The sequence below is a fragment of the Cydia amplana genome, chromosome 8, assembly GCF_948474715.1.
Source record: "Cydia amplana chromosome 8, ilCydAmpl1.1, whole genome shotgun sequence".
Lineage (NCBI taxonomy): Eukaryota > Metazoa > Arthropoda > Insecta > Lepidoptera > Tortricidae > Cydia > Cydia amplana.
In genome coordinates, this window is record NC_086076.1 from 9,815,794 (window position 1) to 9,840,088 (window position 24,295).

The following is a 24,295-nucleotide window of genomic DNA, read 5'->3' on the forward strand; positions in this document are numbered from 1 at the left end:
GCACGGTGTTTAAATCCTTTAGCATTTTAATATTTCTATAATAAAAATGATTTCCAACCGCAATTCTATATGCGATGTTTTTTGACACGCTTTTATTATACTTAGCTTCACTCTGTACATTTATGTTCATTGACTATTTACGAACTTTGATTAAATCTTGTAAGTTGAAGCACTTCCTGGTGTCTGATTGAGCCAAAATTTGTAATGGTCCCGTAGTTTCGGTTTTGGTGCAATAATATTTTCGCATTGACCCGATCTGATGATGCACGTGTTGTAGCTACCTAAATGTATTTATTCCTCGTCGTATAAATTTGGGCTCAAGAGGAAACAGGATTTGATAGACAAAAGACATGAGGTGAAGTCACCAAGCCCGACCCCCTCCCCCCATCTCAAAATAAGTATGAAAAAAATATCCAAAATGCGACGACAATACAACAAATTTCGTGAATGTCAGTAGTTCTTGATATGGTTATTTATTTACGCTGACAAAGATAGGTAGGTACTTAATACATAAGACATATATCAATAGCATACTAACAATAAGTATCAATGTGGGTAATCTTATATACTGCAACTGTATATGACATCTATTAAGAAATCTAGTGTAATGACATTGCGCTCGAGTTTCGTTACTGATATCTTTTGGTTACGGTCTGTCGTTAGTTCATTACTTACTCATATTACTCAGTTTATATGAAACTAGTCTAGAAACTTTCTATGGTAAAGGATATCCTGTAGAAAATCGCTGCAACGTATTACACAGTGTAACACATTATATATTTTCCTCTTGTATATACTATGTCACATATAGTAAAATGGATGAGAGTTCTACTTATTAACAACGAATGCATTCGTAAAGGCTGCAGCCTTTATAGGAGTACATTTAACAATATCTTTACTTTTTAGTCAAAAAAATAAAACCTTGTCTGTATACCTATATTATGATGATAGCCGTGTGTACACCGATGGTACCTCTATGTATAAGTACGATACCAACTGTATAGCGATGGTCCATCTGCTTAGAGCGATGAACTTTTTAGGGTTCCGTAGCCAAATGGCAAAAACGGAACCCTTATAGATTCGTCATGTCTGTCTGTCCGTCTGTCTGTCCGTCCGTATGTCACAGCCACTTTTCTCCGAAACTATAAGAACTATACTGTTGAAACTTGGTAAGAAGATGTATTCTGTGAACCGCATTAAGATTTTCACACAAAATAGAAAAAAAACAATAAATTTTTGGGGTTCCCCATACTTCGAACTGAAACTCAAAATTTTTTTTTTCATCAAACCCATACGTGTGGGGTATCTATGGATAGGTCTTCATATATTGAGGTTTCTAATATCATTTTTTTCTAAACTGAATAGTTTGCGCGAGAGACACTTCCAAAGTGGTAAAATGTGTGTCCCCCCCCCGTAACTTCTAAAATAAGAGAATGATAAAATTAAAAAAAATATATGATGTACATTACCATGTAAACTTCCACCGAAAATTGGTTTGAACGAGATCTAGTAAGTAGTTTTTTTTTTATACGTCATAAATCGCCTAAATACGGAACCCTTCATGGGCGAGTCCGACTCGCACTTGGCCGCTTTTTTTTGTATAGCTACTAGCTAGGTACCTCTGCAGTACATGTGCAGAGATGGCACGTCGGTACAGTGTTCATATCTGTGTGGACCGTGAGAGTTCCTATGTGTGCATTCTGAGTTCGTTGTCATGATTTCACCAGAATGACAATTCCACCAAATCCTATTCCTTTTGTAATTACGAGTATCAAAAGACCGAACGGGAGATCAATATTTGGTTTATTTTCAACTCACCTTACTCACTCACTCACTCACTCACGGCTCAGTTTTCTGTTTTCAACGATTACAAACAAATTAAATCAATACACTCGTAAAGTCACGATAAAATATTACAAGATTTCCCCCTTGATTATCTCATTCAATGCGTAGCTGAATTATTAAGAATAACTATTTCCTTTAAAGAGTTTAAAGCATGTATCAGTCACATTAAATATGTGTTATGTAGTATTTTAATGATGTAATAAATCATTTAAATCGGTTGTCAATCACACAGTGATTAGTATAGTTTCGATACGCATAATGATATGGCTGTAAAAATAAAAACGGAATAATATACATTTGTATTTATGATTACTTGATTAGTTTTGTTGTTGCGAACCACAAGTGATAGGAATGTAATAAGAATATTTTCCATAGACTTTATTTTACTCATATATTTTGTTTGGAATTTTTGATCAGATCTCCTGCAAGAACTTCATACAACACAATTTTGTGTTTAATAAAAATATGATACCTTCGCATGAGTCAATGGCATTAAACTGTTGATTTTTTTTTATGATTTAGCACATGAATATTGAAAACCCATTTATAATCAATTAATACAACCAAATTAAAAAAGCGGCCAAGTGCGAGTCGGACTCGCCCATGAAGGGTTCCGTATTTAGGCGATTTATGACGTATAAAAAACAAACTACTTACTAGATCTCGTTCAAACCAATTTTCGGTGGAAGTTTACATGGTAATGTACATCATATATTTTTTTTAGTTTTATCATTCTGTTATTTTAGAAGTTACGGGAGGGGGGGGGGGGGACACATTTTACCACTTTGGAAGTGTCTCTCGCGCAAACTATTCAGTTTAGAAAAAAATGATATTAGAAACCTCAATATCATTTTTGAAGACCTATCCATAGATACCCCACACGTATGGGTTTGATGAAAAAAAAAAATTTTGAGTTTCAGTTCGAAGTATGGGGAACCCCAAAAATTTATTGTTTTTTTTCTATTTTTGTGTGAAAATCTTAATGCGGTTCACAGAATACATCTACTTACCAAGTTTCAACAGTATAGCTCTTATAGTTTCGGAGAAAAGTGGCTGTGACATACGGACGGACAGACAGACGGACAGACAGACGGACAGACAGACAGACAGACAGACATGACGAATCTATAAGGGTTCCGTTTTTTGCCATTTGGCTACGGAACCCTAAAAATGACGCATTGTTTCTGATTCATTGTTTAGTGCCTATATGCGGTTTTAACTATTGTAGTGATAAGAAGGCATTCTTCTAATTATAACGATATCGAGATTATGAATCAGCCGTATTGAAATTTTGTAGGCATTTAGGCACATAAAAATAATACCAATGGAATCTTTAGATCAGAATGGAATCAGAATGGAAAGTTTAGATAATTCAAATTCCTTGCATTTGACCTTTAGGTATGTTGAAACAGGTAGTTAAGATAGGTATTAAATTTATGGTCTTCCTTAAAAAATTTTAGTGCTACCTGCTGATGTGTGCTGCAGAGGCGTATTTACAAATTTGGCGCCCCGGGCCATTTTGATTTGCCGCCCCCCTTCATCAGTGACGATAAAGTATTTTATTTAGGAAAAAAGCCTGCAACAAGTACCTTTGGGGTGTGGAATAAAAAAAAACTAAACCTTTTTACCATTTACTCACATAGGCATTTACATTGTTTTCCTATGTACAAATTGGTTGACAAAATCATCAATGACGCTGTCGTAATTTAAAACATTTGTCAGCTCAGCTTCTATATTAAGAAGAGCTAAGCTATTCAGGCGCTCTTCGCTGATGGGCCCGGTCACATGTCAGCGGTGCGACGCCGCCGCCGCCGCGCGGCGCCGCAAACCGCTCTGCGGCGTCGCCCGCCGCACCGCAAAATTTAGCGGTGCCGCCCGGCGGCGCCTCAAAGCGGTGCGCGGCGCCGCGGTGCCGCCGAGCGGCGTGCGTCGCCGCGTGCGATGCCGCGCTGCATAGAAGAATAAAAATTCGACTACCAGTTGTTTGATTCTGATCAAACAACTGGTAGTCGAATTTTTATTAGACATGAATCCCTTCACACGTGTTCTGCTCTTGCTGTTGTCGAGGTGATATTTTGCTTAAATGTTCTGCAAAACATGGCACAGACATTCGAAAATAGTTATAAAATTTATTTTCAGTCATCTTCAACGCCTCGTATTTTCTTTTGAAATGATTTCCATCTTCATTCATTATACGAAGATATGGGTTCACCCAATTTTTTCTTTTCAATTATTTTTTATTTCTGCGCCTTCTTAACAACAGCAAGAGCAGTCGTGTGATAGCGCTGGCGGTACACCGAGAAATTCAGTAAAATGCTGCAAATGATGTTAAAGGTATGAAAATCGGTACGATTGATCTTTAGGACATTTGAAACAATTTGACCCGAAGCACCAACAAATAAAAAAAAGCGGCCAAGTGCGAGTCGGACTCGCCCATGAAGGGTTCCGTATTTAGGCGATTTATGACGTATTAAAAAAAAACTACTTGCTAGATCTCGTTCAAACCAATTTTCGGTGGAAGTTTACATGGTAATGTACATCATATATTTTTTTTAGTTTTATCATTCTCTTATTTTAGAAGTTAGGGGGGGGGGACACACATTTTAGAGACAAACCAAAGAAAGTCTGCAGCGCAATAATTTGACATCGAATTAAAAAACTACATATGGCAATGTTTTTTAAGCAGTCAGTAAACGTCATGCACTATGGTATGTTTGTCAAAATCGTTTAAATATTCATTGTGTTTTGTGATGAACGGAATAAACATGGTGAAACCTTACAAAACCGGCGTGCGGGAGTTACTTTTCCGCGTGAAGAATAATTTTACACTTGTAAAAAGTCAGCACGAGGCGATTCAAGCTGAAAAACGACAATGTTTGCAAAATTTGGAGTTGATGACGGGTAAGTGGAATGAAACATCTTAATACTTCACCATATGTACCTACTTAGATAATATAATATTGGTTTAGACTAAGGTTTCACAGCAAATTGAACACACCTAATAGGTATAGGCATACTTATGAACTTCCTCTAACATTTCGAGAAACTCATTGGTACTAGCCGGGTTTTGAGCTCGAACCCACAACCTCCATGCTTTTGCTCACGGCATGGGTACCTACTAGTTAAAGCTAAAATTAATTTTTAATATACAGGGTGTCCCAAGAAGTAGTGATATACTGAAGCTGGGAGGTAGAGGACCTAGAGGGCTATCTGAATCATCCCCATGTATGTTCCGCGATTTTTCGTATTTTCGGAGTTATGATTTTTTTTAATTTTTCACCTATCGCCGAGTACGATGAGATTTTTATTTATGGTGACGTGAATTATTGCGGTAGATGCTTGATTTTTTTTGTGTGCTAAGCTGATAGATAGGCCAATTCAGTATGGTAACATGTACTATCGTTAGATCTTTGAATGGAATTAAAAGAAAATTAATGCCAAGAAAGATAAAATTACCCAGTATGTTCACAACTTCAAGGGCGCTTAGAAAAATAAAACATTCAGTATATCACTACTTCTTGGGACACCTTGTATGTTTATTGTTTTAATGGTTTATTTCGTTTTTCCGAAAACTTTAGTTCGCAAATTGCGGGCAATTTCTCTGTCAATCTAATTACGCCTTAATGGGAGTAAAAGAGAAAGATGCTCGCATATTGAGAACTTCGGTGTTCGCGGTAGGCCCTCTGTACCTATTTACCGCCGTCGCGGATATTACAAAAGCTTATTAATTTGGATGAAGCCAAATGTCACATTCTCCCAATATTATTTATCAATATTAGTATATGTCTACATATTAATAGTGACATCTATTGTTGGAATGAAATTTATTTTACCATAAAAATTAAGCTGTGCATACAGCTAAATTTTTTTATAGACGGTAAATATGGTAGAAATTTCACAAGTATCAAGACTATTTAATCCATTTTCTGTGGTGTTGTCGCATACTGATTTTTAAAAACTACTTTTAATCTAGCGCTGCAGACTTTCTTTGGTTTGTCTCTACCACTTTGGAAGTGTCTCTCGCGCAAACTATTCAGTTTAGAAAAAAATGATATTAGAAACCTCAATATCATTTTTGAAGACCTATCCATAGATACCCCACACGTATGGGTTTGATGAAAAAAAAAAATTGAGTTTCAGTTCGAAGTATGGGGAACCCCAAAGATTAATTGTTTTTTTTCTATTTTTGTGTGAAAATCTTAATGCGGTTCACAGAATACATCTACTTACCAAGTTTCAACAGTATAGTTCTTATAGTTTCGGAGAAAAGTGGCTGTGACATACGGACGGACAGACAGACGGACAGACAGACAGACATGACGAATCTATAAGGGTTCCGTTTTTTGCCATTTGGCTACGGAACCCTGAAAACGAGATGAGGACGTCATCTTTTTGTTGTATGGAATTAAAAAAAAAAATGTTTAGAAACCTATCGTGTGTGCTATTAATCGAAAGGGCTTTCTGAGCCGATTCTAAAAATATATGTTACACTTCAGTAATTTTTTTTTTAATTATAATAAAAATAATTTTCAAAACATACCAATAAGTTTGGGCTTCTCCAGATACAATACCGTTCAATATTTTTTTGTAAAATATACCTCAAATTATACGTAATATGAGGATATTTAAAATAAAAAAAAATACTAAATGTAAATATTTTCAAAATTGCTTTATTAGGATTAGACATGAGGTGATTAGGTATAATTTGAGGTATATTTTACAAAAAAAAAGTTAACGGTATTGTATCTGGAGAAGATAAAACTTGGTATATCTTGAAAAAATAGTTTTTATTATAATAAAAAAAAATACTCAAATGTAATGATGTGATATATTTTTGGAATTGGCTCAGAAAGACCTTTCGTGTAATACCACACACGATAGGTTTGTAAACATTTTTTTTTATTCTACACAAAAAAAGATGACGTCATAACTCCTCTCGTTTTTTTTATTTGTTGGTGCTTCGGGTCAAATTGTTTCAAATGTCCTAAAGATCAATCGTACCGATTTTCATACCTTTAACACCATTTGCAGCGTTTTTTGGCGAACCGCTATCGCTATGAATGGATCCATGTCTGATCAAACAACTGGTAGTCGAATTTTATTTTTTACTATGCAGCGCGGCATCGCGCGCGGCGCCGCGCACCGCTAAATTTTGCGGTGCGGCGGGCGACGCTGCAAAGCGGTTTGCGGCGCCGCAGATTTCTAGCGATATAGCTAAGTTTTATTATAAAAGGCGCCCAGAAAAAACCGCGAGGGGGCGGCTTCGCCGCCCCCCCGCGGCTGCCGCCCCGGGCCATGGCCCCCTTGGCCCTAGGGTAAATACGCCCCTGTGTGTGCACTGTGTATATACAGAGTAAATTATCTAAATGTGTATATTATGCGGCAAATCCCATTCACCGATCTTTTTCCTCAAGGTTTCCTCTTAAATTGGCATTACTTAAGATTTCTCAGCTTTAGGTTTTTATAAACAGGTACAAACGTAGTACCTAACCATTGCCTTGTCTGTATAAAATTATTTGTAAATTGTGTGTTGTAAAAAACTCAAGTCAACTAACGAAAATCCATTTTTTTTGCTATTGATTATGTCCTGATCGGCTAATCTTTTTAGGGTTCCGTACCCAAAGGGTAAAAAACGGGACCCTATTACTAAGACTTCGCTGTCCGTCCGTCCGTCTGTCACCAGGCTGTATCTCATGAACCGCGATAGCTAGACAGTTGAAAATTTCACAAATGATGTATCTCTGTTGCCGCTATAACAACAAATACTAAAAATAAAATAAAATAAATATTTAAGGGGGGCTCCCATACAACAAACCCGATTTTTTTGCTCTATTTTTTGTTGATGGTGCGGAACCCTCCGTGCGCGAGTCCGACTCGCACTTGGCCGGTTTTTAAGTTCGACATACCGGTCAAATTAAGCATCAGTATTTAGATAAACCTTTTTTTTTATTGGATGGATTGGTTCGAACTTTAATTTTCTACCTTAGTATAATGGCGCAAGGTTAGGATATCGATTTGAAATTATACCATTCTAGGTCATGTGACACTCGATACATACGTCATATCGTTAACCTGCACGTGTCCATTAACCCAACTTCCATAGTATGCATCTAGAAATTATGCGTTTCTCCGACAGTTAGCACTTAAACGCTTACAGTGTTTGAAATGGGCGCCCATAAATAATCCCAAAATATAGAATCTGTGTGGTTTAGAAACATGCGAACTGAAATATCGCGTCAGTATAGGTATTTTGTTTACAAGGTTTGTTGAACAAGTCGTATAAATCGTATAATAACTCGCACGTTACAATTTATAAATCTTGGGGATTATTGGCAACATTTACAAAATTTAATAGCAAACACTGTTAAATAAAGAAAAGGTACCATGTTTTCAAAGATTCCACACCTTTCCAGTGATAAGATTGACACAACGATCCAAAAAAAAACTGGCCAAGTGCGAGTGGACTCGCGTTCCAAGGGTTCCGTACATTACACAAATTTTAACAATATCAAAAATTAAGTAACTAAGTCCGAGTCACGCTTGACTGCACATTTCTAATAGGTTTTCCAGTCATCTATAGGTGGTAACTATTTTGTGTATTTTTTCATAATTTTAGACCCAGTAGTATTGGAGACACTGACAATCCAACCTCTAGACTGAGCTTAGGCCAATTCTTTCATGAAATGAAACCGATGCTGCCAAAAATACGGGGGTGCGGGGGGACGAGGTGAGCGAATCCCGTGCCGTGATTGGTCCGTTCAAAGACACGGACCAATCACGGCACGGGATTGACTCGAAGATGGAGTAACGCTACCGTATGTGTGGCAGAGGGGGTAGCGCGACTATGCTATGTCTAGTGATTGGAGATAAATGTATGTATGTATGTATGTATGTCACTTTATTGCACATAAACAGGTTTACATAAAACGGACAAAAACAAAACAAAAATAAGAATGTTATGTACAAAGGCGAACTTATCCCTAAAAGGGATCTCTTCCAGCTAACCTTTGAGAAAATGCGAAAGGATCAAACACTAACAGGTGAAAGACAATTTAATATGGACAAATAGCAATATAAGAATTTTGGATACACATAAAGGAAGACGAGAGTAATAAATAGGTGAGGGTGGGGAGGGTCGATCCCTAGGGGACACTTGGTAAACTTCATTTTTAATCAAACCAAACGAGATACATTTTTTTGCACTGGTAACACTCATTCATTCGTTCCTAACTTCACGTTCTGTCATGGCACTGTATCGGAAAAGTCAGTGGTTCAAAAATGGCGGACGGTGAAAGATTTTCTGCGTACTATATTAAATTTTCGGTAAGCTTTAACTGGATTTATTTTATAATATGAGACGGAAATGATGTTAGTGAGTGTGCTTATTTTATTTGTTGTTTATTGAAGTGATGATTAACTTGGATTACATTGATATACGCGAACACACGTTTCGAGTACGGCACGTTTTATAATCTTACTATGTATGGGGAGACTTTGTCTTTTTCTTCAGGGGAGATATGATTCCGGGATCATGACACCCCCAAAGCGATCAAGTATATACATTGTAATAAATTTACTTACAAAATGATTCATAGAGCTATCATAAATATTTTCTTTTCTTTAGTAAATCATGCCGCAAAAGTACGACCAGAGAAACACTGATTTAAACTTTCAAGGTTTTTGACTGATTATTGTTTATTAAAACGGGATTTAATGGCGTATAATTCAGTTTTTAATTATACAACCGACTCCGAACTCCGAAAACGGAATTATCCCCGTGGCCTTTGAACTACCCGCACTTGGTCTTGTTTATCAAGTTAAACGTTTTACACACAGGGGATGTTACTCGGTCGACAAACAACACTTATAACGATATTTGGTTTTCAACCGGCGATATTTGTTTTTATGGATGAAATGCTATTTCAATGGCTTTCCGACCTTATGTACTATAGAACCGACGGTCCATAGAAAGGATTTTATGATTATGTAGCTCAAACACCGTCCTCGAAACGTGAGCAGTAAATTTCTAAACTTATTTATTATAGTAAACAATAACGACCAGAGATGGGTAAAAAAATTAAAATTGCTGTAGGTATCTGACGCTAAAAATACCTTCATAATAACTTTAAAAAATTTAGCTTGTTACAAGAAATTTTATGTTAATAACTTAGATTTTTGATTTTTTTTTAACTTTTTTTTTGGTTCAAAAATTGATTCCCTATTTTATGTTGTTTTATGGATAATACGATTACATTATTTTTTAAAAGTATAAGATTATGGATTAATATGTGTTAGATATCTTCATATATTAATTTTCTGTAGATAAAGTGAATAAATGAATGTAGATACTACCCTCGAAATATGACATTGCCGCTTAAAATCTTTTTACCAAGTGTCCCCAAATCTGGAAGACTTGATCCCTTCGGCTTAGACATCTGATTACCGGAAATACAACTTCAAAGCATGGAAGATGCAATATATATATGTTTGCTGTGTATTTTACAAATTATAGATGCATTGCTAATAGCGATCCTAGTTATATAATCAATGAGAATCTGGTATGGGGAGACATGGTAAAAATCTGTTTACCATGTGTCCCAAGAACCAGGGTCACTTGATCCCCCTAGGATCAAGGCTCCCGACCAGGGGTAAACAAGTCTCCCTTACATAGGGGACACATGGTAAAAGTCAACAGTATGGGTTTTCATTAAATAATGGTCTAATTTATTGCACAAATCTGTTCTAATTCAAACTATTAATGAAGAGATAAATTCTGAATCGTATGGTCTATAAAGTTTTTCAATACTACAAATAGTTAAGAAAATGTATGCTAAAAACAAAAGGGGTGATCAACCCTCCCCAGTTTCCCCTAAAGAGAAAACCAGTACTACCTACTCATAAATACGCATAAACTATAAACATACTTATACATATATAACCTATATACACATATACATATACGTATACATAAACATACCGCTGTTTACTAACTACATAAACATATAATCTATATATAAATAATATATAAATATATATATACAAAGTATTCAGTTCTAACTACATCAGGAGTCTAATAACCACAACTTTTTCAACTTCTCCTTGAGTGAGGCAACAGATTGCGATTTCCTTACGTCCACTGGTAGATCGTTCCACAGCTTAACTGAGTAGGCCGTGAAAGACTTACAGTACGCACGCGACTTTTTCGGCGGAATGGCTAAAGTCAGATTTTCACTAGATCGCAGACGGTGACCGCTAACAGTAGCCAGAAAACTAAATCTCTCTGATAGATACGTAGGGGATGCGGGATTAAATAACACGTTAAAGAGTAATGACAGAACATGCACATCCCTACGACGACGTATCGGAAGCCAGCCAAGCTGCGAGCGGAAGGCAGACACGCGATCGTACTTACGTAACCCGAATATATATCTAATGCAGACATTTTGCAAGCGCTCTAGCTTGTCAAGCAGTTCCTCCCTTAGGTCCACAAAAGCAATGTCACCATAATCGAGGAGTGGCAGTAAGAGAGAGCGAGCAAGACAGATTTTAGTAGAAAGAGGAAGAAAGTTTTGCATTCGCCTCAGAGAGTGCAGCGAAGCAAATAGCTTCCTACTGACCTCCGATATATGCGGCGTCCATGAGAGTGTCTGGTCTAGGATGACACCCAAGTTCTTGACAGTAGAGGAAAGTGGAATCAAAGTCCCGTCATAGGTAACATCGGGTAACACCATATTCGCTAGTTTGGAGACAAAATGAGGACTGCCAATTACAATTGCCTGCGATTTTTTAGCATTCACTTGTAGCCCGAAATTCAAAGTCCAGTTGCAAATAGCTCTTAGGTCGCAATTAATCTTACTGAAAAGAGAAGGAAGTTCGTCAATGTTAGCCGCTGCGTAAATCTGCAAATCGTCTGCGTACAGATGGTAATTAGACCTTAAAGATTTAGTAATGCCGTCAATAAAGATGGAAAAAAGCAGAGGAGAGAGCACACCACCCTGGGGGACACCAGCGGTAAGGTTACACCACCCGGAGACCTTGTCGTCGACCCTTACTCGCTGGCGCCTACCAAAGAGGTAGCTTCGAAACCAAGCAAGAGCAGATTGAGAAAGGTTAAGCGTATTAAGTATACCTAGGAGAATATCAAAATCTACATTATTGAAGGCACTACTAAAGTCCAAGAGCACAAGGAGAGTGAGCTTCCCCCCCTCGATATTAAGACGAACGTCATCGGTTACCTTAACCAACGCCGTGACAGTGCTATGCCCGGGGCGGAAACCAGATTGGAGAGGATTGACCATACTATGTCTGTTGAGATGTGAAGAAAGGCGACGATTTACGACGTGCTCAATTATTTTTGATAAAACTGGAAGGATGGAAATGGGCCGATATTGGGAATAAGAGATTGGACTAGAAGTTTTGGGAAGTGGGATTACATGGGCGTGTTTCCATATAGACGGGAAGGTACCAGATGAAAAGGAGTAATTTATAATTTGGGAAAGGACAGGAACAATGTAATCCGCTGCAAGCATGAGCATATCCAGACTCAGGCTATCCTCACCAATGGCTTTTGTCTTAATACTCTTGAGGATAGAAAGTATTTCCTGTGGAGAAATGATACCCAGGTCGAAGGCAGAGGAGTTGGGGCGTGGCCTGTCAGAAAGTGATGAAATTGTGCTCTGCTTAACAGATGGGTCCAGAGTAGTAGGAGAGTAACTAAAATGAGAATTCATACCGTCTAAGTCGAGAGTACCATCTGGACGCTGTTGAACTTTACCCACCCCTAGTGACTTCAAAAAATTCCAAAGTTTTGTCGGAGGACACTCGTCGATGGACTTGTGAATATACCGACGTCTTGCCTCACGACAAACTCTGTTACAGCGATTACGCAGCGAACTATAACGAAGACGATTGCTCTCAGAAGGATCAGATCTAAGTTTAATGCGAGCTCTATTTCTCTTCTCCATGAGTCCTTTAATTTCGGGGGTAAGCCACGGTGCAGGAAAGTGACGGACGCGCATAGGCTTCATAAAGATGGGGGGAGGGGGGGGGGATGGTAAGTTTTTGCCTATTTGAATTAAGAACGTACTTCTAAATTGTTTATCCTAAAATTATAAAAAAATATATATATTTGAGATTCTTACAATGTTTAAGCTCTTTCATTTAATAACACGGTAAGTATAATTTGAAAACTTTATTTTTTAATTTTCTCATTTATCCCCCCAAAAGTGGCCTACATGTTTAAAATTCATTTGTTTACGTTACATGTCCGTCTTTAACTTACATATGTGTAAGTTCGGAGAAAATAGGCTGCGACAGACGGACAGACAGATAGACAGACGCACGAGTGATCCCATAAGGGTTCCGTTTTTTTCTTTTGAGGCGCCTAAAAAAGAAAAAACTAATCAAATGATAAAAAAAAATCTTTATCTAGTTAATAAGAAATCAAGCAGCAACAATAGGTTTTTGTAAACTGTTTTAATCTTTTCAGAGGACATCAACATATTTGTGACAATAGTTAATTTACTATTTATGAACTCATTTGCGCCGCTAGTATTTATTAGCTAGTCGCTAGTCAATTTGTAATAGAAAAATCGCACTTAAAAATTGATGTTTATTAATCAATCAAATAAAGATATCAAAATTAAACAAAACGATTATAGTGCAAGTTATAATGATGTTATAGTTTTTTTCGGTCATTGATTTGTGGCTTGACATTGTAGTTCGTTGCGGTCAACAGCGTTTCAAGTGTTTCAACCTGATAAATCAACTGAGATGACTCTGGCAGTGAACTTACTCTGATTAGGTTGCGGGGCGTGTGAAAATTAATAGTAAACTTGGAAGTTCATACTAGTTTACGTCACTGGTGTCATTACCTATACAATATAGTATGTAATTTAGCTATTATATTACTGTGGCGCATTAATACGTATTTGTTAATTAACAATTGCACTGTAAATTATCACAAAGAGTAATAATATGATGACGCACAGTAAAATTTATAGAAATATAATTTAATCTAAGTACCTACTTATTTGTTTTTAAGGCAGATGGTCTACTACCTTTCGATTATTTTATGTAAATTATATTTATACGGCAGTTGATTCTTGCTTTCAGTAAATCAGTGGAGACAGGAAAATTGTAGAAAGTTATGAGTAGTTTTACATATATTATGATCATGTAAGTGTTAAATGGCTTTTGCATACTTGTGTTAATATCCATTTATAACGCAGTTTCATCTTTCCGCGGATCGTTAACGCCACGCATTGTCTAGTGTAATACACCTGGTAGATTTCTCATTCTTCATATCTTTATTAAATATGGTATTTTTATTGTAATACAAGTTTTAGTTGCAACACACACGTACCTGTAACATCGACAAATGTGCGCCATATCAAACACGTGTCTCGCTTCGAGGAAATTAGCGTTTACCTTGCCTCTAGTATACCTACCACGATAAACTTTGCTTGCTCCAAATCGTCGAGCCTTAAACATACTTCCTTAAGGCCCACTATAGTCAACATCCCAGATTTGAGCAGCACTATTGGCTGGCGCTAGATGTGAACTGTTTCTGTTTTGTAAATTGCTACGTCCTTTCCTTCGGTATTCGGAAGCATCGATTTGTTATGGAGAGCCATTGATAAATTATGTTAATGAGCGTGCTACAATACCTACATCGACTGGACATGGTGGTTAGGTATCATGTTTTATATTTCCCATTCCGGTTTGATGCTGACATCACTCTTTTCATGCCATTTATAGTAGTTGTTTGCTTATTGTCCATTGACCTTGCCTGCCGCTGATTTTTTTTTAGAAAAAAATCTCAAATAGCATACCTATATTTCGATAACCTGTTATTGAAATGATAATGACATTGGAAGTTTTTGACAGACTTTGGTATATTACAATGTGTTCCTATGTCATGTGTAAACATTTAAACATGGTTTGTCATGTTTCGTACTTGGTAGTTGTAATTATCGCAAAAATTCTTAGCCCAAGTAAGCCGTATCATTATCAGCTTTGGTTATTGGTATGTCCGTTCCAATTCTAGGCACATGCCTTCTATCAAGTTAGCTTGAGAGGGATTGGGTATGCAAATTTAAATAAATACCGAGTTAATACGCAAACTGCGAGACGAGTTATTTGAGGATGTGTTTCATTAAAAGTCATAATCTCTTATGATGTAAATGTTACACTGCCGTCACGTTTAAAATGCATGCACTGATTTAAATGTAAAAAAAAAACTACGCACTCGACATACTCGAACATTTACATCTATTATCATATAATCTAAATACTTTTCTTTGTCACGCAAGAGGTGATAACCTGTCGGATACTTTTAAATTGTTTGAGAGGTGGGCTTAAATTTGGTTCAATAGGATTCATCTTCATTTACATAAGAATATACAAAGACATTCTGTACTAAAGTATGTGTGAAATAACCATAGGTATAAGAAGAGTTTTCGGGTAGGGATGTCCATTCATAATTCTGTCAAGATCTGTATCTTATATATTTATAGGTTTATGCCTTCATTAGAAAAATGTAAATGAGCAGTTGCTTTCGTACTCGCCGCCATAAATGATCAAGTACATTTCACCTGCTTTTACCATGTTGAGGTATTCTGGTTTCAAAAGCAAAGTAGTCCAATAACTTGCGTTCGCTCAAACATTAAATTCACTGAAATAAGTTTATTACACATTTATGACTTCCAGCTTCCAATATTAGCTAACATAATATAAATAATTAGATTCGTCTGCCAAAGGTTACGAGCTACCTAGCAAATATGCGAAAATGATTCAGACACATACCGTAGTATTTATAGTGCAAAATGTTTCATGAAGTTCCAGTGAACTTCAAATTAAACAGTTTTAATTCAGTTTTTATCAATAACCTTATTTAAATGTAATGTCAATGATAAATATTTATGTAAGTACTTAATTGGCATAGTTATCTTCCAATTCATGGTCGTCTTTCTCTACAAGACAGCTAGCTTGTTGTTTTACATATTTGCTTGCTTTTTTTACTCAACTTATTCGTAGGCATCCATCAATATCCGGTTGATGCCTCACTAACTCACGATGCATCAAATGATACTGTTTTACCATACGTAACGCTATGAGTAGCGTAAAACGGCGTCAATCGGAAGCAATGGGCTCAGCGTTGAAACATCCTTAGCCTAATTGCAGGAATAACTCTAAATTACTGAGTTTTGATATACCATATCATTCACAAATGAGTTGACAGTTGAATTACACAATGACACCCAATCTATCAGTAGTTACGAGTATTTCCTTCTGTACTAAAACGACAATTTTCAGTTCCCATGAAATACGGACATGTACCGTCTATCCTGTAGGTGTGTAGCGCATTAGGGATATAACCAGATAATAACATTCACGGAACACATCTCTTAAGATCGGTTTTCCTAGGATAGCGGTGCCGTCATATAGCGGCCGTCTCCATACTAAATAATACGGCTAAATATGGATGTCGTAGTATTTGTATAGAGACGGCCGCTATATGACGGCACCGCTTTCGGAGGAAACCAAAGCATTATAGGTGCCAAAAAGTTTGCGCCATATGGCTTATATGTATGCATCGATATGCACTAAAAGAAAAGCAAGCGCAAGGCGTTGACCTCAAGGGACTAGATGTCGCGAAAGCGTTCGGACCGCTTTCATTCAAGATGACCGTGTCACCGCATGCGTCTCGTGTTTATGTTTTCTATTCCACGTATTTTTACACAGGAATGCAGGACACAATTTATCTTTCATTAACAAATCGAACAGCTTTATAAAGAACTTAACCTTATGATGCAGACGAACTTTGCTTTAGTCACATTAGAAATAGAGCGAAAAGTGTGATTACTTTACTATCTTAGAATATAATTTACGCTGTTAATGACTGCAATTTTCCGTACTTTCCCATATAAATTATCACGTATAAATTATCAGTTGCAAATTGGTCAGAATTAACATTTTCATGCATGCGACATGTATACGATTACGTTAATTCATGATCAAGACTGAGTGACGTTAGTTTGAAATTGATTATGTGTAGCCCAGTGTCTTGTGATTCATCATGTGAAAGCACGTGAGGTACGTAGGTATATATTTGTCGTTAGGTTTTTTATTAAGCACTATGCAGTTATACCTTATATTTTATTTTATGTTGTATGTTGATAAACGACTGGACTGATATAGCCTTATTGTTTACCCAGTTTGCTGTTTCTTGACGGAAATTCAGTAAAACAATGTAGTTGATTATTGGGCGTGTTGAGTTATATCGTTTACAATTTATTTTATTAAAACACAATATTCACCACATTCTTTAAGACATACCTGTTTAATTGTTTGAATGATTAATGCCGTAAGTATTAAGGATGGTGGTATTGATTTAAATTACTCAGATGTGGTCATACTTAGGGATTGCATAGTATTAGGTAGTCAGTGGTTGTCTGTCACATGACTAGATCGATTCGGTTGAATGAACTTGCTATTATTATGTATCATTCGTTCATTGTCTAGGCCTCCGTTCTACATTCTTAAATTGTCTGCCTTATGTCTAGCTCATGCAACTAAGTCGGTAAGGTAGGAACAAGATTGCTTCTCGAACGTAAGCGAAGCGAGCAAAATATGCGAGACAATTGCAATTTTCGTCCCATAATATTATTCGATAAGATTATTCGATCGAACGATAACACGTCATGTATCAGAACTATTGACATGAAACTGTCAGCGCCTTTTTACATTAAGAATTCTTATCTTCGTATTATTATATTTATTTGACTAAGCCATCTATCATTCAAGCCTTTCGCACCCTGAATAGCAAGACTTTTATCAGCGGTTAAATCCGTTAGTTATCCACACGATAGACTGTGATTAATGTTACAAGTTGTAAAGTCAATAGACAGTCGGCGCATCTAATCACTGAGTGGCATAGATACGGCGTCACGCGCTTGCTGTTAGCACGAGGGCTTAGTCGTGAACACCGGAACGGGTGTTTACTGTTGTAAGTAGCCGCACGCGCCGATTGCTGATAACACTGTCCCAAGAGTGCGAGGGAGGTGCGGTGACGTTAGGTTAGGTGATCACTGATCATGAGGAGTGCGTTTCATATGCTCATGTAGGGTGTGCTCCCGGTACCGGTTTTATTTACAAATAATTCTAATCTATCAAGGCTTTCAAGTGCCACATTTAAACGCGTCTTCGGTGGTATGAAAATATTAATCGGTCTTTAGACGACTGCACCCCACGTAGGATTGAGATAAACGGAGAACCGGTTGCATATGTCCAAGAGTATATCTACTTGGGCCAATTAGCTTCCTTCCAGGAGCGACAAGAGAAGGAAGTCGAAAGACGAACTGAAAACCCCTGGGGGAGCTATTGGTCCATGAAACATCTGATGAAAGGCGATCTCTCCCTGTCAATTAAGCGGAGACTGCATGGATGTGGATGTGCATACTTCCAATTCTCACCTACGGTGCACAAACTTGGTATTTGACGGCGAGTCAGAGGTCCAAACTAGGGGTTTGCCAGCGAGCTATGGAGCGGAGCATATTAGGTGTGACATATAGGTGCGCACTGCGCTCCAGAACAAAAGTAGTCGTCGTAGCTCGGAAAGCGGTCAAGCTAAAGTGGGACTGGGCTGGTCATGTCTGCCGAATGTCGGGTGAACTGTGGGCCAAGATCGTCACAAAATGGCAGCCCAGCACAAAACGAGGAGTTGGCAAACCACGTCGGCGATGGCGAGACGAGCTAGACTCCTTTTTAAAGGAATGGCCAGAGACTGCACAGGATCGGGAAGACTGGAAAAAGTGGGGGGAGGCCTTTGTCCAGCAGCGGGACATTGTAGGCTCCTAATAATAATGATATAGACGACTAGTTATCGATGACATTTTAAAATATTCGAATCCTGTCGTTACATACCTGGGAGGGATACGACACGAGTATGATCACCAACATGAAGATGCTCTTCAGTTCTTTATTGAAGCAGAAATTCCCCTTTACCAACTACCGCGTTTAGTATTTCATGATTACTGGTTTAGGTACTAGTTTATTACAAACCTACTATATCCACACTGATAAACTACGTCACTTGAGTGTCGGATTAAGATAGTCAAGGGTTGGTGTTTAAATATATCACTCTCAGGCTTAATCGTGATGGCCATAGAATTATGCGATCGCCATCTTAGCTTAGGAAGATAAAAGTGGCCTTGCTTTGTAAATATAACTATAATATGTAAGTATATTCTTAAGTTTGTTTTTCCTTGAATCCAATAGACCTACATCCACTGAGATACTGGCCTATCCGTATCATACAAGTAGCTACTTTGCTTAATTTTAAAACTTGTAACCTCGTTCAAGGAATTGAAAAAACAACGTAGGTCTTTTTACGCTTCTTTGCAAGCACGGTTTTTAGCAGAACCCTAAATACATAACAGTAACATTTAGCCTGTAAGCGATCGTTGTCCCCGTGAGAACATGTACTGCATTTAACATACCAATTGAAGCCTGAACTAATACGGCTTTTACGCCTTTGTGTTAAGGTCCACAAGGTTCCATCAGCTACGCTGGTTGCATAATTATGATATCGACCTCGTATCTCCGCTCTGCCGGCTGTATAGGATGACCAGTTTTTGTCCTCTTGTGCCACAAACTGGCATAAGTGTACCGTACAAATGAGGTGACTATACTGGTTTGATTCATTAACGATTATGGCGATAATGAGCAGTAACTGATACTTGGTTATTCACTCAAGAAACTCAATATAGATTGTTGCATTGTCATCAGTAAAATTAACGGTAATAATATGTACTTATATCTTGTTTTACGCCGGTTTTTCGGAGAGGTATGTAAAAATTACAGATTTATCTTTGTAGATCTTCTATTGACTCTACATTTCGATACTGCATGTCGGAAAATTCGCTGAGACTTCTTACAAATTTCTTATTTTACTAATTGCTAGTTTTTATCAATCCTGTAGTCTATCCAATTCAAATCTTCAATGTTGTTATCTACATACATCTGCGTACGCTTTTCACTTTTGTTGTTATTTTATTCGAGCAACACAATTTTATACACTGACACTAAAGCATAATAATATTAGGTACTTGAAGTAAACATTATATTAAAAGTCCCGTATAGACACCTGTTTATACTAAGGTGTCTGAATCAATATGAATGTCATTTGTCCCCCAAGGTTGGCTAGTTGCTTAATACAAGTACCTTTGTAAATTATCTCGTAGCACTTAGCGGTGAATAATATTGAAATTAATGAAGTAGCGCGTTTTAAAGCCTTACTATATTTTGAGTATATAACAGGACACACCCAAGACTACTTTTACGGTCCCAGTAGCCTACACTTTAAATTGTTTTACAGCAACCATGAAACTAGTTACCTATACGAAATACTCCAAAAAACCAGAGGGAGGGGGGGAGGGTTATTTTTCGCGTTTTCAATGATTTTAAATTCATCACGGTATAGGTATTTCTCCTTAGTTTCTGACTCCAACTTCAAAGTGATTATCGTTATGAAGTTTCTTAAGGAGCATCTGATGGTAGCTGTCATATGATAACTGTACGGCTACCATCAGTTTGGCATTGACATAAATGCCATCGAGAACGTAATTTATTTTCTATACATCTCGCTCGTACTCGTATATTAGTGCGAACGAGATGAATAGAAAGTAAATTACGTTCTCGATAGCGTATATGTCAGTTTTGACACTGTCAGTGACTCATGGTACGGGCTCTGTATTAAAAAAAAAACAATCTCAATGAGTTTGGTTGTGTTAGTTTTCTTGATGTTTAATCGATGCATTGCGCAAAGTGCAGTTAACAATAAAAGTTTTTCACAGGAATATCTAAAGAAGTAAGTATACCTACATATAAAATGTTGACAGAAGCAAGTTGTAGTTACCATAGCTTATATATAGCAAGGTAATTTAAATAAGTTATTTAAACGTTGACTTGGTAAATTAAAAATAGGTTATGTAACACACTATTTATCGTTTAAGGTTAAGTGACTGGGTGCCATACATAATAGTCACTTACCTTAGCGCGTAATGGCATTGGGTCAAACGTAAAGCTATATGAATGGAACTGGAATGCAACCTAAATAAAGCCTGAAACTTTATAAAATCTGAGTATTATATGACGTTTGCCTACAACGGAAATAGTGGTAACTTTAGTCTTAAAACGACCAAAATTATTAATCAGTCAGGAGCAGGGAAACGGGTACATCTCGTATTTGCATATAAAGTGTATGTACTCCATTTTTATTGCTCATTTTAGTGCAGTGAATACCATTGCACTAGTTTAACTTAAAAGATGGATTCTTGTGTTATTATTTCTCTTTCCTGAGTCATTACCTGTTTTCAAATTAATTACCTATTGTACCTAACTTAAAAACCGCAACCAATAATTTCCATAACACATTAGTTTATTAACCATTGAGCTGTCATATTTCTTTCGGTTATTATTATTACTGTTTTGATGCCTACAGTCCGAGTAAATCAATAAGTTGTAGGTAAACTTAAACTTTAATGCCTCCAGCGTATTATTAAATAATTAGAGTTAGACCAAGCTAAGTTGACAGTGATTTTGATAGTACCGACGGTGCAAGTGTTATTTTAAACGTCAATTCTATGAGATTATTCAAGCCACTTTAAAAAAGAGATTGTTACTGTGTCGATAAATATACCCTGCATGACTGTATGCAGTTTTTGCGGATCGCGCGCTGACATTGACAATGAAATCGCAAAAGGTCATTGGTCGTGGAACATTGCACTTGTTGGTATAAGTTCTATCTCAATGGAATATTTTTTACGAAATGATTATACAGTATAGATAGACAGTTTTCTTTCAGTCTTGTCGTTTCTTGATTACTTTGTGATATGTCATATTTTCTCACGGTCTCGCCTAGTGCAAAAGTTCTGATAAAAAATCATGTTTGTGTTTTTAAAATGAGTACAACTGTAGTCCCGTTGATGATATTAATACGGCATAGTGATTGTGTTACATGTAGGATTTAATATTGGTCTACACACTTTACATTATTTAATATTTTTTTAACAATTTCTGAATACAAACATCCACCAACCTGGGTCCATTTAAAAGTACATAATTGTAATTACATAGGCTTGTAAGTACTTAGTGGTTACACGGTAGTAAAAGTATAAAATTCCTCGTAATTCTTACGCTTTGTAACATTATATCGGTTTGCCTAACCTACGTTTGTTTCTTTTATCGTTATCGCTCCATACGGTATTGCATGAAACAGCACAATTTTAAAATACGCTAATTCAGGGTCTACGATAAACCGTAAAACTATTGTGTGGAAAGCCGTTTTGAATTTAGACTTTGTTACGCGAGGGTAAGGTTGACAATTGATTATTGAATAATTTTTCCAAGGCTTTTACGGTTGATATACGTGATATTTAAATACTGCATTTGTCACCTTCCATCTAGTAGTTATGGGCAGCTAAAAATTCGGGTAAATATTTCCTTATCATCCGTTACAAATGTTAAAATACTGTTCTATGTTCTACCTAAACCCAATGTTAATTAAATATGTAGAATAACTACTTTGACGAGGCTACTCTTTACGTTTTTAGTATTCGGTACCATCAAAAGCTTGATGCTTGGGCATGGGATCATTTCGGTGACTTCCGTCTATGCTATGACAAGCGTTTTTTAACTTTAGTACCCTTAACTTGGGAAACCCCACTAAGAGTTTATCGTCTTTTGTATAAATTACATAGTTTTCCCGTTGCGTTTCACGTATTTAATTGGATACAATGATTCAGGAAATCCATTCATGCTTGAAACTGCATACAAGCTAAGCTAGTCATTTTGATGTGGTAATAAAATAATATTTTATTTGTGTTGTTACAGAAAGGAACAAATTGAAAGCAGTAAAAATGGCGCGCGGTAGTGTGTTTGGATGTGGATCTTCTAGTCATAGCGTAATGTTTGTTAAAGTTGCTGTTGCAGTATTGTTCTTAGGTAAGATTTTTTTTGTGAAATTTAAGTGTTTGTTGTTTATTTTTCAGTGGCTGAAAATTTGTGGTAGGTTCATAATCATAAGATAAGATTTTACCTGTTTTGTAAATATACATAGGGTAAAACTGGTATAGATGCCCCGGGGGTATAGTTGCCTTGATTGCAATTACTCTAGTTTCGCGAATGAAACACACGTTATTTTATTAATCTATCGAGAGACTCTGCAACCACAACTAAGTTGACCGTGTTGCATGTCTCTGTGCAATTGCATGGGACGGCTATGTGCGATCAGAGTTTTTGCGGGATAAATATCCTCTTTCTCGACGGGGCATCTATCCTAAACGTAATTTACATGGATTAGCCAACTATCCCATATATGGGTTAGTTGTCCCAAAATGTAGAAGTCCGCTAAAATCGCCAATAGTCTGGAAATATTAAAGAGAATGTTTATTCCTTTCATAAATTTGAAGATAATAAACCAAAGTATTACATACCCGTTTTACAAATAAAGAATCTTGCCTTTTGTACTAAGTAATTTTAAAAAATGGGGCATCTATCCCACTTTCACCATATATTTACCCGGAATAATATAATAACACTACATATATTATATGTTATGTTTCAGGATTACCACGTGCACAATCGCAAGTAGAAAAAATGTATGTCGACGTCACAGAAGTCAACCTCTTGGTGGACGAGACGCGACTCTTCAAATTGATTCAAATGTAAGTTAAGTAAATATGTATCACAATACATCTGCTGTGTAGTAACTTGTATATCGCGACGTGATCGGCCATTTTCGACTAGACACATTCATTGTACATTCAACTATGTAATCCGAAAATAGAAGTTATAAAGCAACCTTTTTCCAATTTAATTTCGCTCTTTAATTCAACTGAAATTAAGTAATGGTTTTCTAAAAGAACGGCGACTAAATATGCGAAAAAGCTTGTACTGAAATAGTTATTTTCTCATGAACTCAGCTCAAACTTTTTCAATTTACAGCGGCGAATACAACGAAACCATAGACGTGACAATACAAGCCCAGCACCCAGACATCGTCCAGTTCTTGCCGCCTCACGTCTTGATACCGGGCGTGGAGAGCCCCAATACGACAGTCGAGATATCATACGATATCAGCGCGCATGGGAAGAGTCCGGGTCATTCAGACGTTTCCTTTAATGTCACGCCGAGTGGCATCGTCAAGTGAGTACCTACCCCATAAGTACCTAACCTCAAAAAATCTGTCTAGGTGTTAATAGGTACTGGAGGTGAGAGCCCCAACATGACAGATATATCTATGATATCAGCGCTATAAAAGTCCGGGGCATTCAAGTCCAAGTAAAATAGTAATGGTAACATATTTTTTTTATTGTCAGAACGGAATAAATGATCAATGTCTGTTTTGTTCCGCGCAAATGCTTAGGACACATTTTCTGTAAAGTAA

The 24,295-nt window shown here is 36.9% G+C and overlaps 1 protein-coding gene across 3 annotated transcripts in view; it reads left to right on the plus strand.

Annotated features, from left to right (window-relative positions):
- LOC134650224 (cystinosin homolog) overlaps positions 1 to 24,295 on the plus strand; it is a 34,062-nt gene that overhangs the window by 434 nt on the left and 9,333 nt on the right. For all 3 annotated transcript variants that reach the window (XM_063505167.1, XM_063505169.1, XM_063505168.1), the window contains exons 2-4: positions 22,741 to 22,851; positions 23,474 to 23,573; positions 23,854 to 24,054. In XM_063505167.1, the coding sequence (XP_063361237.1) occupies positions 22,767 to 22,851; positions 23,474 to 23,573; positions 23,854 to 24,054 (386 nt within the window). In that variant the 5' untranslated portion in view covers positions 22,741 to 22,766. The remainder of the gene's footprint in view (positions 1 to 22,740; positions 22,852 to 23,473; positions 23,574 to 23,853; positions 24,055 to 24,295) is intronic.